This window comes from Coccomyxa subellipsoidea (genome assembly GCF_000258705.1).
Source record: "Coccomyxa subellipsoidea C-169, whole genome shotgun sequence".
Classification (NCBI taxonomy): Eukaryota; Viridiplantae; Chlorophyta; class Trebouxiophyceae; family Coccomyxaceae; genus Coccomyxa; species Coccomyxa subellipsoidea.
This window is the reverse complement of record NW_005178032.1, coordinates 181,488-195,435: the sequence shown is the minus strand read 5'-3', so window position 1 is coordinate 195,435 and position 13,948 is coordinate 181,488. Positions and strand designations below refer to the sequence as shown.

Genomic DNA, 13,948 nt, shown 5'->3' with positions numbered 1-13,948 from the left:
GCAAATCAAATCATGTTAATTCGGAAGTCAATTGAAGATCACCCTATCCAACGGCTCAGTCTGTGGCATTCTCTGCAGTTCCAATGGGCCAGTCTGCGACATCCGAGTTGTTTCTCAACAGGAACGCACAACCAGCAACGGCTCCCACAGGAAATAATCTTAGGACATTTTTGAACGTGAGAACGTTAGGTGTTGAAGTCGATTTGATTGAATTCGTTTGACGGGGGGCATTAATCGGTGCGATGAGACCCGAAAATGACTAATCACACAAAACATTGGATGGGTCGAACACACAACGCTGGCTTTAAGGAACGCAAAGGTATACCCAAAACATTTTTCACTGAGAAATTCGAATCACATGGATACCATTCTCTGTTGTTTCCGCTCCAAGAAAAATCTGATGTACAGCCACGAGGTAAGGATCTGTGCACCATCAGCACCCAGATTGAAACAGGCGTGTTGCACTAAAATATCTTGGTACCCGCACAACACAATTAAGATTAATAAAACTGCAGGATGAATGACGTAGTCTCAATGTGCAGGACGAGTCTCCTCCTACTGTGAGGTTCCCAGAGGAGATCTGGCAGAACGTGGCCTCCCGTCTCAGCTTGCGAGACTGGGCCAGGGCATCCGGAGCATGCAGAACCACCTGGAACCTGCAACTGGTCAATGTGGCCGTCACGGATCACGTCACGGATCACGTCAATGTGGGCGTGTCAGGTGAGGAGCAGGTTGCACAAAACGACCCAGAAATGTTCGACATCCTGTGCGGAATCATCTGAGGCCGTTGTGCTGCAGTGCAGATCAATTATCAAAACGCTTCTTTGATGATGCTGAACACGCCGCTTCTATTAACCAGCCCTGAAAAGCTCATAAATCTGCTCCCAGGCGCACTGTGGCTAGCTGCAAGATGGCGCTACACCCAAAATCTGCTGCTGCAGCTGCGGACACCAGCAGGGTGGGTGGTTGCAAGGACACTGATGGCCGCTCAGAACACACCCAGCCATGTGTCCCAGCTGGTGTTGGAGTTGGGTCAGCTGCAAGAAGATGAGGGCCATGCCACTGGCACTCAGCTGCTGAGCTACTTTGCTGCAGCTGCAAAGCGCCTGCGCGTGCTTGATGTGTATACATTCAGTCTCCCAGCGCTGCCATCGCTGCCGAATCTGCAGCACTTGGTTCTAAAAGATGTGGCACTCCGTGCTAATGTTGTGGCAACCTTCCCACACCTCTCAAGCTTGCAGACTCTGCACTTGTACTCTGACCAGCCACATCTCCCCCAGGATGAGGCGGATCAGCTGAAAATGGAGCTCGCTTGCCTCAAGCATCTGCGCAGAGTCAGCTTGCACGGACTAGCGCTCGGCGGGCTTTCCTTGCCGCCCAGCGCAGAGCTGCATCTCAGTGGGTTGGAAGAATACGCGCGCTGCCCTGTTTGGCAGACAGTGCTGCCAGCGCTGCGCACCTTCCGGTGGAGTGCATATTGGATGAGACATGGACTGCCACCGGTGCTGCAGCCATCAAATACACTCACTAGAGTGGTGCTCAATGCATACGGGTTTGCGCCGCAGCAAGCCTTCCTGCGCAGTGCTTTCTCCCCCTTCACCAGTGTCCTCATCTCATGTGAAAGTGGAAGCATTGATTTGTCAGGTGGCAGGTGGCGCCACCTGTCTGTCATTGCCTGGGGCCGTTTGGTGCTCTCTGGGCCCAAGAAAGGCCCGCTACAGTGCCCGGACTTCTACTTGGAGTTCAAAAAACTGGAAGGAGGTTCGGCTGCTCTTTCTGAGAGCAGCGGGCGCGCGTGGTTGCATGATGGCAGGAAGTGCATGTGGAAGGGAAGCCGTCCGCGCTCTTTGCCCTGTGGCTGCTCCTGCGGTGCTTGCGCCGATTGCCTGAGCAGATCTGGAGACATGCACACTTTTGAGAGCCGTTCGCCTGGGTGGTGGCCTGGGTGTTATCTCTGGTGAACATTTGGAAGGAGGTGACTCACTTTTGGTCAGCTGGTGGGTTGGTGATTGACTGGACCATAGCTGGTTGGGCATTGTCAGCCAGCTTAGTATCATAATTGCCACGTTTGTGCCAGTGGAAGTCAAAATTTATCAGAGATGTTGTGTGGCTGAAGCTGGTTTAGCTTTTAAGAGTAGCATTTGTCCATTGATGGCCAAAACATCGTTTACAGTATCTGCACGATGCCATAAAATTGGCGATTTTGGAGATGAAGGTGAAAAGACAAGCAGAGCAGAGCAAACATGATGCGGTGAAGACTGTGCTTGTGCAAAAGTGAACCTCTAGATTGCATAGGAGCGCAGTGCATCTTGATGCTTTTGAAGATGACATGCAAGATTCTCCAAACAATCAATGTTCTACCAATTCATGGCATGCTCTCGTAAAACCAGCAACAGGACATCCCATGCAGCAAGTTATATTGATTCAAACCTGTTCAATCTGGACTGGAAAGCGCGCTCCATCCATTCACTCATTCATTCACATCCGGATTTTTCCAGAACGAATTAGACTGAGGAAGTTCTCGGAAATACTCAGAAAATTTTTAGCTCTTATATTCCATCGATGTTTTCTGAGAAAAAGTCCCCATAGTGTCCATCCCTGGTGCAATGCTGCATTCTGCAAAACATTCCCACAGCGCCCAGCTCAATCTGCAAACAATCGTTGGCTCCGACTTCGGCTGACCCGGCCCCCCAAGTCTCATTGGCCTCATTGTTGAGCTTGGAATGTGACAACAAAGGTAGTGATGCTGAGCGGCCGCAAAGCGCAGCCAAAGCGCAGAGGCGTTGGCACTTCCATGGATGCCACCTGTCACAGCAACGCCACATGCACCCAGTCACCTCTCGCCATAGTTGCACTATACGGATTCGGCCATTCGGCATGCGGTGAATATTCGTTCGTATATTCAGTATCTTGGGCAAAAATAGGCAATTTTTGACCGTATTCCATATATTTCAATACCGTATGATTGTATATTCGGCCGTACATACGGTCCCCAGAAAGTATTCTGACCAAATGGTGCAACTCTGGCTCAGGCGCTACACATGTTTCCATTTTCCTCCTCAGCTCATTTGCAGATGCCCTTTGCTACCGCCAGGAGCCAAGAGGCCAATCCCACCTTGCACGCAGATGGGCTCGAGACAGCTAAAATAGACAAGTAAACTTATAGAGACGATATGAAAGTGCCCCTGAATCTGCATATTTGGGGTTGGGGCTATCTATTGGGCCGCAGCAGACAAGAGGAGGCATGTTTGTGCAAAACACGCCCACGGCGCAAATTGCTGAACAGGTGAAACACTCCAGCCTGCCATCGGAAGGTGTTAAAACACAAGCACAGGAAAGGTGATACCAAAGAGTCAGGTGCAAGGCACACCTTCTGGCAGTTCTCATTGACTGATGTCCGATGGATGTCAATGTGCGCGGTGCCTTCGCCAAACGTTTCCCTCCCCTTGGTATCTATTTTAATCCCCTCAGCATCTCCAATCCCGCTGCTGCCGCACTTGGTCAGGTCGAAATTGACCACGTCATAGTCTGAGAGCGCGTTAGTCGCCACGATGACTATCTGCGCCTGATTTGGCCGCGCTGCGTCTGGAGCTGCCTTTGCTATCAGCACACTCTTTGGCTGTGGACTGCACAATGCAAAGAAATAAAATGTTCACTGCTTTAGCGCCATTTCAAGGATTAAATTTTCTCACATGATCAGGTCTCGATTAAGCCAGAAGACAGCTGGCGTCACAGCCCAAGTCTAAGGAATATCTTTCATGAAGATGAGTCTGCAGCAGTAAAGTCAAGGTACCGTTGAGGCCACCACAACACTGTGACTAGATTTATTGAAAATATTCCAAAGTAATTTATTCCGAATTTCGTTTTTGACAGGCACCTGTGGAGGATGGAGGCACCACAGCGGATGAAGCGGCTGTACTGCATGAGGCAGTAGAACTGCTTGCCCAGGATTATGTAACGCCCTGTGTGAAACGGCACCTACGCACATGATGCCAGTTGCTTATTTATAAAACAAAAAATACATGTTGATATTGCCTGGGGTCGCACAGGGAGGACTGAACTGACCATCATCAAGGTTGCACACAGCTTGCACAACCTTGCATGCATGTCTGCGTTTAAAGGAGGCGCAGTCAAGACAAGGAATGCTGGAATGCTAAAATAGGTGACAGGTCACTGAGAGAGTCCTGCAGATCCTCCAGTCAACCTTGTGTACAGCTGGCACACCAGTGCGTGCTTGACTGCATCAAGATAGGGTAACAGCAGCAGCCACCAGCAGACTAGCACCAAGGCTGCCATGACATTTTGGCTCAAGACTCGTTCGGCATTTGAGATTTTGGGGTACAAGAAGTGAGCGTGCCTGCATAAGCCCCCACCAGTTGCCGCTCTCAGAATTCTCGATGGCCTGCCAGTAGACCCAGGCGTTCGCCTGCAGCACGTTCAGATCCTGCACGCACCAGCCACCCATCAAAACCTGAGAAAATAAAATTTGCACTGCTTTGCCTCCTGCAGAGCTGCACACAGGCCCTACTTAATTCAGTTATGCAGAAATCCAAAATGCAACAACCTGCTGTGTGCTGGTGGATAATACACAAGCAGCATGCAACCAGGCCAATCATGATTCCTTGACACTGTTGCTGCTCCTTTGCAGCACTGCATCATGGCAGAATAACCATTGAGCACCGCGACAAGTCACATTGCCCTGGGAGAAACACTTTGCCGACATGCAAATAGTGCTGCTGCTCGGTTGATGTGGAGATTGATCAACCGTATGCAAGCCTTTCCGCAGCACTGCTGGACAATGGAACGAGAAGCAGCCCTAAATGTTTCTATCACCTTGAGGATGATGGAGGAGAGCTCGAGGGCGGCGGGCATGCTGGAGGGCGGGGAGGAGCCGCAGCCAAACTCGGACATCCACAGACGCCGCCCGGTCGGCCGCACCAGATCCCGCAGCTCCTTGCGCATGCTCCCCAGGTACTGTACGCATGTGCCGGCAACACCCCGTCACAAGGTTGGGTCGGACAAGTTGTCTGATGGTGCAAGCAAACAACAGCAAGCATGCATGTCCTAACATGTTGCATGCGTGCGCTGACAGTTGAACAGATCGCTGCCTGCCATGTGGCTGTCTAAAGGGTGTGTGCTGGCAGGACCTCATGAAAATTTCTACACTGGACGTGAAATCTACATGGCCTGAACATGTATCAGCATGCATGCTACGGCTTGCGGCTGTGCATGCATCTGTGCACTTAAGAACAGAGTCACTGCACGTCGTGTCACTACCAAGAGCCGGTCTCACCAAACTCTACGATGAAGACTCCATTGCCTGGAACTTTTGTTATCCTGAGCGTACACCAGATTGGGCATACCGAGTGGGTGTTGTACTGGGCGATGGCTTCCTTGGACTCCTGGCTGTACCCCTTGAAGGACAATACCGCTGTGTCTATGCTGGTCTCATCTGATGCGCTGATGCCCACGCCTAACTTAGCCAGTCCAGTCACCTGCATCACATAATGATTTGTGACTATAGCAAGTCAGACAATACTCCTCAGAGGGTACTTAGAGTAGAATATCATGTTTCATTCAGCCATGCAGCAAGGTTGACAGATGCTAGCATGAAAATTTCACACTGGTGCTCTTAAAAGTGAGCAAGTATCTCTCCACAACACAGGAAATGCTGCAGCACCTTTGCACATATTAGGCCGAGAGCATTGTGACAAGACTGATACAGTACCTCCAATTTCTGGGCCAGTTTGGTGATGATGGTGTTCTGACTGGACACATCAAAGTGGCACCCTTCCTGATTGTTGCCTGCCCACCAGTAGATCGTGTTGGGCTCATTGAATGGCGCTATCGTCCTGCACAACATATAAATAGCTCTTATGTGGGCTCTTTCGGTCTGCTGCAAGACTTCTGTGACAAGACACACGGGAAAAAAGAAACTGATCACACTCCCTCCTTTGCACATGTTCATCTGCTAGCAACATGCAAGGGCCAGTCAGCTCTTCACATCGATCCAAACTCTGCAGGAACACACTGCAGATGCACTGGTTGACATTCATGCTGCACCTCTGCATTTCTCCCATACAGCCATTTATGTAGCATTCAGGGCCTCTGAACGCGTGCTCTGGAGGGGACACAATGAGAGGTTGCTGCAAGGCCCCTAGCAATTTGGCGTGGACCAAGCATATATCCTATTAATGGGAATACTTATCATATTAACAATAACTAATGACGAATGACTACTGATGATGATGCAGGCTCACCTGAAGGTGAGGCCGTGGGTGTCGTGGTACCACCTGACCACCTCACACAAGTAGTGCACAAACTGATCCTGGTAACGAGGCTGCAGGTTGTCCAGCCAGGGGAAGACATTGCCGCTGGAACGCCCCGAGACTGTCATCCAGTAGGGAGGCGAGTTACTGAAGGCTTCAAATATGCTTGCCCCCCTGTCGCGCGCTGCCAGCAGCATCCAGCGCTGGTTTGCGTCCCGGGCAAAGTCCCACTGCCCTTCCGGGCCCCAGAAACTGCCCGCCGGGCACACTCGTGTCAACGTTATGTACTCAGTACTTTTTCAGTATTATCATTACACACTTTTCCTGCCAGAAACAGGGTGCCTCAAATGGTCTGCAGCTGCTGTCTCATTCTGTCTCAAGTGGCTAGCAATGCAAGTGCTATCACGACCACAGTAGGCTATGCAGGAGCTGTAGCAAGCGCATTGTGGACATTCATGCACACTAGAGAAAGTACATGACATTTCTGGGGGCAAGACACACCTTTCTACATCAGCCCCATAGCGGAAGTTTGGGACATCAAGTGTGCCCCAGCCAGCCCCACCGATGTTGTACCGGCAAATCTGCATTCCCAGCCCCTTGCTGACATCGAAGAGCAGATCCGCCAGGTAAGTTCGCAGGGGATCGGAGTAGCCTCCAGCAATGTTTGCAAACCAGCACAGGGATGTCCCCCAGCCCTCAAACTCCTGCTGCACATTGTCTGCGCGCCAGAGGGGTGACTATAAGATTCACAATGCACGGATCTGACAGTGTCTCCCATCTCACAAGTTACTCCATGTTAGCATACACGAAGACAGCAGTCGACCCTCCAGATGAAGAGATCTCACCAGGATCAACGATGACAACTGAGTCTGGTGCAGGCGCAGTTCCGCCAAAGGTGTGTACTGGATGTCGTTCGATTAAAGAAGGGACGATCTGTTCCACGACATTTTGCACACCAGGGTTTTGAACAGCTGCTTGAGTTGGTGCAGCCTGCCTGGCATGTCCTGGTCTTGGACTATCTGGAACGTTTTGCATTCGTGTCTGGTATACCAGAATTGGTGCTTTTGAGATACTATTCACGAATGCGCCATGCAGCATCTATTTGAGCCAGCAAATTGTCAAGTGAGACTTAACACTTCACAAGAAATCTCTGAGTATCTAAAGAAACGTTGCGTCGCTGCTACGGGTGGAAGGAGCCTCTGATCAGTTCAACGATTTATTCTTGATACTCTTGCTTATTGTTTTGAAAGATAACTTATAATTTCAGTCACGGTGCTTCTGTCGCGAAGCTGATCATCCATCATGGCATGTGGGGGGCAGCTTGCCGGAGGCGTTCCTGTCCTTATGCAATTGTCTCTTCTTTCACCAATTACAGCTAAAATTTCCCAGCATTTGGACGATCTCAAATCCTTTCAGCACTCAGAAAGGCTCTTGCACATCGGAGACCCTGGGTAGCTTGTTGACAAGAGGCGTTGTAGAGGAATTCACCCCTTTCCCTCAGTCAACATATCGCCAGCGACCTTGTACACCGTCGCTGCCTGGGACGTAATAGAGCGGTTGAAAGTTGTTGGACGGCAGACTCGATTGATAGAGACTCTCAGCCGTGCAGCACTCCCTTAAAGGTGGGTTGACTTCGGTTGGAAGTCTTCCAACATCCTCTGAATGAGCCCCTACACCACTCTAAGAGTGTTTCTAGCACCATTTCTAAGTGCCGGTGTTGGTGCGGTGATTATCTAATGCGTTCTGCTGACATACGATGCGAGCAACATAACGATCTTTTAAACGTTGAGAAAGAGATGCATCTGCCATAAGGCAACAAGACTGTGTGCATGCAGACTAAAATTGTTACAAAGTGTCTCTAAGGCATGCCACAAGTGACTCCAGTCCGCAATGTTCCTCTGCATGACCTCCCTCCAAAAGCCCATCTTGCTATATTGTCCCTACACTGAAATGTCTTCAAAGTAGTCTCATTCACGCACGTGGACCTTCGGCAAACATGAAAGGGCGCAGCAATTTTGTGTGGCAGGGAGCAAGGATGAGGAGCCCAAACAGCCCCGCTGCACTCTCCAGGTCCAGCGAGGAGAGCACAGACTATGAGCTTCCAGCTCCTGCTCTTGTCTCAAGAACAAACTCCACTGCAAATCTCAATGCAAGGAGAGGAGGCTATATGGTAGGCAGCTCCCTCTCACACCATCTGAGCACCAATATCTCACTGAGAGGGACAGATGGTATTATGCAGTTGTTAGGCATACTTGTTTGACAGGATGCGGCCTTGTGCAGAGCGCATGCCCACCAAACGTGAACCGGGTGTCTCATCTTTGCTCCAGAGCATGGCCGTAGCTCATCTGTCAGGGGACTGCGTGACTCTGGCATGCTGCTGTGGCTTGAATCCCATGGACACAGCACTGCATGTAAAAAGCACTGCCACAAAGGGGCACAACACGCATTTGAGTACTGAAATTAAGAACATCACCTGCACCAGACCAGTTGTTTATCAAGGGGATTATAAGTTCTACTGTACAACTGCTTGCTTGTGTGCCAAAACAGGATTCGGGGGGCTACACAGCCTCCGGGGAGGTCCCCCAAGCGCCGCCGGTCCAGGTGGCAGGGGAGCGCCAGCTGCGGGCTGAGGTGGACGGCCTGATCAGGCACCTGAACGCTGACGTGGAATGGACTCGGCGAATCGAGGCGCTGCTCCGGCTGGAGGGACTTGTGCGCGGCGGAGCTGCATCGGTGCCGGGGTTTCTGGAGCTGCTGAAAACTTTGCAGGACCCCATCGTTGTGCAGCTTCTGGACAGGTGCAACCACATGCCTTCACATGCCTCATATGAAATCCATTGGAACTTGAGACACACTAAGAAGCTGTGCTTCCAGAATGTGAGTTGCAGCGCTGGGTACAATGTAGGTACCATCTGTTTAGCATGCATGCCAAAATATTTAGGGGAAGCTGCACTGCTGCCCTTTCCAAGAGTCTATTGCACCATTGTTCTGAGCTGCATCCGCAAGGGGGCAGGATGTCATACCAGCACCTCATTGTGCACGCATGCATTTTTATTGCATGGCGCATGATGCATGGTGCATGGAGTTTCCATCTGGAGTGTCACATGTGCATCTTTGCAATGCATATGGAACCAGTGGCTTTCTATTCATGTCAGCATGTACAAGGGTGCATTCAGGGCACTGGCAAATTTGAAGTCTCTGATCTGTCACAGGAGGTCGGCGGTGTCTCGGCAGGCGTGCCATCTTGTGTCTGTGCTGGCTGAGAACATGGGCACCCGGCTGGAGCCTCTGGCGATGGCCTTTCTGCCTGCGCTGTTCAAGGTCGTCGTTATCACTGTCCAGGTCAGCTACGCGCTCTTATGCGGCATGGGATTATGCCGTAATTTTCACAACTTGCATTCCTTGTCTTGGCAACCCTTTGCTGATAGTCTGTTGCGGAGATAAGGCTCATCTGTATCACAGTATTCAGATATTGATATCCGCCTAGCGGCATGTTCAATGATTCCTCTACTAGAAAGTAAGGCAGCGAGGGCCAGTGTCTTGTATCTTTTGTGTAAAATACAAGGTAGTCTGATCTTTTCTTGCCCTGTACAAAGACGCTGTGGCAGGCCTTGCCATGACAAGCCTCTTTTATATCAATAGCAAAGGAGTCCATGATGCTAGTATGGTATCCTTTGCAAGTCACCTTGCTGAGTCAGCTGAGTGACTCACCGCGCGCAGATAATGGCGGAGTCAGCGGACGCGTGCGTGCGGGCGCTGCTGCGGCACTGCCAGTCCCCCCGGCTGCTGCCGCGGCTGTGCTCCACGCTGTGCAAGGACCGCAGCGCCAAGCTGCGCCAGAGCGCGGCCGAGTACCTCATCCAGGTCAGCACCCTGGCAACCCAATGCTATTATCGAAGGGTATAAAGGGATGAGACAGGGCTTCAGAGAGCACAAGTAGTCCCAGTTTTGTCATCAAGCCAGAAATGTACATTTGCAAACTTGTGTAGGACTGCTTAGTGAGCTTCCAGAGCGCGGCTGAGTACCTCATCCAGGTCAGCGCACCTTCATCCAGCTGTCATTTGGCATGCTTAGTGCATTTACTTCAAGTTCATTCCCAGCTAAGAGGTGGGTCTTTGATCACAGGTGCTTGAGGAGTGGGATAGTGCCGCGCTCGACAAGGCGGCGGGCGCAATCGAGGAGGCGGTGCTAGCGGCTGCGCAGGACGCCGTCGCAGACACGCGCACGGCCGGCCGCGCCGCGTTTGCCGCCTACTGCCGCGCCCGGCCGGAGCGGCTGCACCCGCTGCTGGCGCGGCAGGGCCCCGGCCTGCAGCAGAAGCTGCGCGACGCCCTCGTCGCCTACGTGCCGGGTGCACCTCCGTTCGTTTGTTTTATATGTCAAGAAATCATTATTGCCCTGCTTAATTGTTGAGTGATTGGTTTTAAGCATGCTGGTGACTGCAAAAGGTGGATTGCCGTGGTGAGTGTTAAATGATGACGGACAGGAAGCTCAGGAGCCCCCGGGACGGTTGCGGCTGCGGCCGGCCCCGGCGCCGCCGCGGCACCTGCCGCGAAGCTTCCGGCGCGGCGGCACTCGGCGTTGCCGGTGCCGCCGTCTGGCGCATTGCGGCGCGCATCTGTGAAACCGAGCGCGGCGGGCGCGCGCTTCAGCATAGCTGGCCCGGCGCTGGCCGCTGCAGCGGCCGAGGCTGCCGAGGCCGCTGCGGCCGAGAGATCGGCTGCGCCACTTCTCCGGCGGCCGCCGGCCAACTCGCGCAAGTCTGTCGGCGGGGCTGCCCTCCGTGTCACGCTGCCAGGTGACACCTTAACCCCTCTTTGTGTCAGTAGTGCACCGTCCATGTCACGTCACCTGTGGAGTGCACAATGCCTAAACATCCTGAAAGACTGGGAATCTGAAGGAAAGAGTTGCGAAGGAAATTGTCTGTAAGCATGACATGTTGCACCAGGACCTCCTAGCCTATTCCTCAATCTCTGCTAGCGAGGCATCAAACCGCTTAACAATGGCACTTTGCACTGCGCAGTGCGTGCACATGACGGGGACATGACAGCGCGAAACGACTACGCCCCCTCGCGCATCCCGGCCGCCTCCTCCGCGCAGGATTCCTATGACCGCGCGTCTGAGTACGGCGGCAGTTCTCACGGCCTCTCGAGCCTCTCTAGCGTCTCGGAGGCCTGGGGCGGTGAGCAGCAGCATTCTGTGCCGCTGAGTCAGCTGCTGCAGGCCTTCAGTGGAGCAGGAAGCGACTGGAAGGTAGGCTACAAGACGCAAGCAAAAAGAAACGGGAAAATGCGAAAAAGGTTAATGGCGAGCCAAGGAATTAAACCGGGGAGTCTTCAACGAAATGGGATTGGAGTTAGGCACGCCTACCCATTCTCCCCTCTCGTCTGCACCCAATCAACTTAGGGCCAATTGTCCTGCTTTAACAGATGATCAGCATGCATAAGTAAAAAAGTTAGTGAATATTGACCCGCTTGCCTCTCCAAATGGCATCTGCAGCTTGGAGAGCTTCAGAAGTGAACAAGCACGCATGCATCGACTGCTGCCAGCTTTCTTGTCTCAGCCTTCATTTCCTGCTTTGAAAAATTGCGGTGAACTACTATCATCCAGCAAAGAATAGTGTCAAGCTGACCATGATATTGTCTGCCTGCAGGCAAAATCAGATGCCTTTGCTGCACTGGAGGAGGCAATGCAGCGGGCGGACATAGCGCACAGCATAGTGAATCACCTGGACCGCTTTGTCACCGTCTTCCTGGAGAGCATCAGTGCGTTCCACCTCAGCTCTGCACCTGCATTCTCCCGCACATGTTTAAAATCCTCGCACCAACTGCAAGCCTAAGCCCCTCATAAAACCCAGTACCTTGGTTCCACCCTCGTGCGGCCCATCATGCCATGGATCATGACAGACTGAGATCAAACAGGCATGAAGTTCAGCTCTACACTGTCCACTGCCATCGTGTGCGCTTGACTGACTCGCCAGCCTGATCATCCCACATTACACGGGCACAGACAGGGCCTGTTTAAGTCTGCAGATGCCTGAATGTTAACACATCATACGGGCCACTGCCCCATCTTTAAGTCACAGGGTCCTTGGGTTACATCTGTGTTGTTCTCTGGCCTTTAGGAACCTGAGGACCTCTTGGTGGGGCAATCTATTCCATGACAGTCAAGGCAGGGCTGCGTGAAGGCAGTCCTGGCTCGGCCTATTTGATTTGTGAAAGACGAGAGATGGAAAGATTTTCGATTTGCACCAGAGCGTGACATCTACCAGCATTTTGAGCATCTGATAGTTTTGTCATCCTTACTGCAGGCGAGGCGCACGTGAGAGTGGCGGTGTCTTGCTTGAGGTGTCTGCACGCAGCGCTGGGCGCGTGTGGCGCGCTGCTGGAGCGCCACCTGGACCGCCTGGTCCCCCCGCTCCTCGTGCGCGCCGCGGACGGCAAAGAAGCAATCCGGCGGGCCGCCGCCGACGCGCTCTCCGTTTTGCCAGGTATGGCCATCATGTTCTTGGCTTGTATGGTTCTGATATTGAAGCTGGGGAAGACCCTTGATCAGTATGACTAGAAGAGACAATAGAAATTGCGCGGGGCCGCCGCTGACGCGCTCTCAGGCCAGGTCGGAGCCTCAACCTTTCCTTTCAATTTTGTCGCCTCTTGGGATTCTGGCCTTCTGGCTCTAGTGCAACAACATAGGCACATAAAGCGCGCGGAGATCTAGCTATAACTTGGGGGTTTCCTGGGCGCCTGTTTACAGTCCTCACAATGGTGGTTGGTGTGATCTGTTCCAACCTCCTGGCAGACAAAGGGGTGCATCAGAACCTTGCGTACTTGGATTCTGGTAGAAAGCAGCAAAGCTTTGCTGCTGCGCAAAACACAGTCACTGGAAGCTTCTATTGCTTGCCAAAAACTATCTAGTGTCGGCCGGCTTCAGCCCCCAGATTCTCATAACGAGCTAAAGATCAGGTAAGCGATTTGCTGCGCGCAGGCGTGGTGAGCGCGGATGTGTTTTTGTCGACGCTGTCTGCGGCCGTGGGCGGAGCGCGCAGCACCAAAGCCCAGATCGCGGCCATCGAAACTTTCACGGCAGTTGCTCCGTTGCTGCAAGACATCGGGCCTCATGCTCTGAGGTGTGGGGCTTCTGTAATTTATGCTGAATGCGGCATTAATCGCACAGAATTGCTGCACGATTTTAGACCGTACTACTTTCCTGCCAAGCCCTCTGCATGGGTGCCATTGCATGCAGACTGTGGGAACTTCTCCGACCTTTGTTTTAGCAAAAACTTCAGGTGAGGACACATTGTGGAGGGACGGGTGAAGCTTTTGAGTGTGATAGACAAGAAAAAAAAACAGCCTGCAACAGATTCTGCAGAGAAAATTAGTGAACGTGCACTGTGAATGAGTACTCAGAAACACAACTTGCCATGTGAGTAAGAATAAGTGTTGCTTCAGGGCGTGGGCGTCATGCATGGCAGCGGCGGCGCAGGACAAGCACAAGGAGGTACGCCGCGCGGCAGAGGTCGCCCTGTCAGCTATCCACCGCCACCTGGACGCTGGCACCGTCACCGACGTGCTCTCCTCCGAGCCGGCCGACGCACAGGCCGGCCTCCTGCGCAACCTGCGGGCAAGTCTCTGACTGACACAGGCACTATCCATGTTAGGAAGATTTGCCACTTGGCAATG

General features: G+C 52.5%; 3 protein-coding genes across 3 annotated transcripts; 2 read left to right on the top strand and 1 right to left on the bottom strand.

Moving 5' to 3' along the window:
• Positions 1-400: 400 nt before the first annotated feature.
• Positions 401-1,531, top strand: COCSUDRAFT_56208 (hypothetical protein; the record flags this gene model as incomplete). The annotated part of the gene is made up of 4 exons (XM_005646249.1): positions 401-415; positions 543-731; positions 942-1,112; positions 1,334-1,531. 4 exons carry the CDS (start codon positions 401-403, stop codon positions 1,529-1,531), a joined length of 573 nt encoding a protein of 190 aa, XP_005646306.1.
• A 1,175-nt stretch (positions 1,532-2,706) lies between these two features.
• On the bottom strand, positions 2,707-7,270 carry COCSUDRAFT_42817 (glycoside hydrolase; the record flags this gene model as incomplete). Its single annotated transcript, XM_005646248.1, has 10 exons — positions 2,707-2,805; positions 3,371-3,626; positions 3,878-3,978; positions 4,343-4,444; positions 4,834-4,974; positions 5,364-5,495; positions 5,729-5,852; positions 6,261-6,521; positions 6,771-6,973; positions 7,226-7,270. 10 exons carry the CDS (start codon positions 7,268-7,270, stop codon positions 2,707-2,709), a joined length of 1,464 nt encoding a protein of 487 aa, XP_005646305.1.
• Positions 7,271-8,304: 1,034 nt separating this feature from the next.
• COCSUDRAFT_56206 (ARM repeat-containing protein) lies at positions 8,305-13,901 on the top strand (the record flags this gene model as incomplete). The annotated part of the gene is made up of 12 exons (XM_005646247.1): positions 8,305-8,439; positions 8,817-9,067; positions 9,482-9,611; positions 9,990-10,133; positions 10,259-10,303; positions 10,395-10,620; positions 10,756-11,067; positions 11,293-11,522; positions 11,923-12,034; positions 12,580-12,759; positions 13,254-13,395; positions 13,718-13,901. 12 exons carry the CDS (start codon positions 8,305-8,307, stop codon positions 13,899-13,901), a joined length of 2,091 nt encoding a protein of 696 aa, XP_005646304.1.
• Between the last annotated feature and the right edge of the window lie 47 nt (positions 13,902-13,948).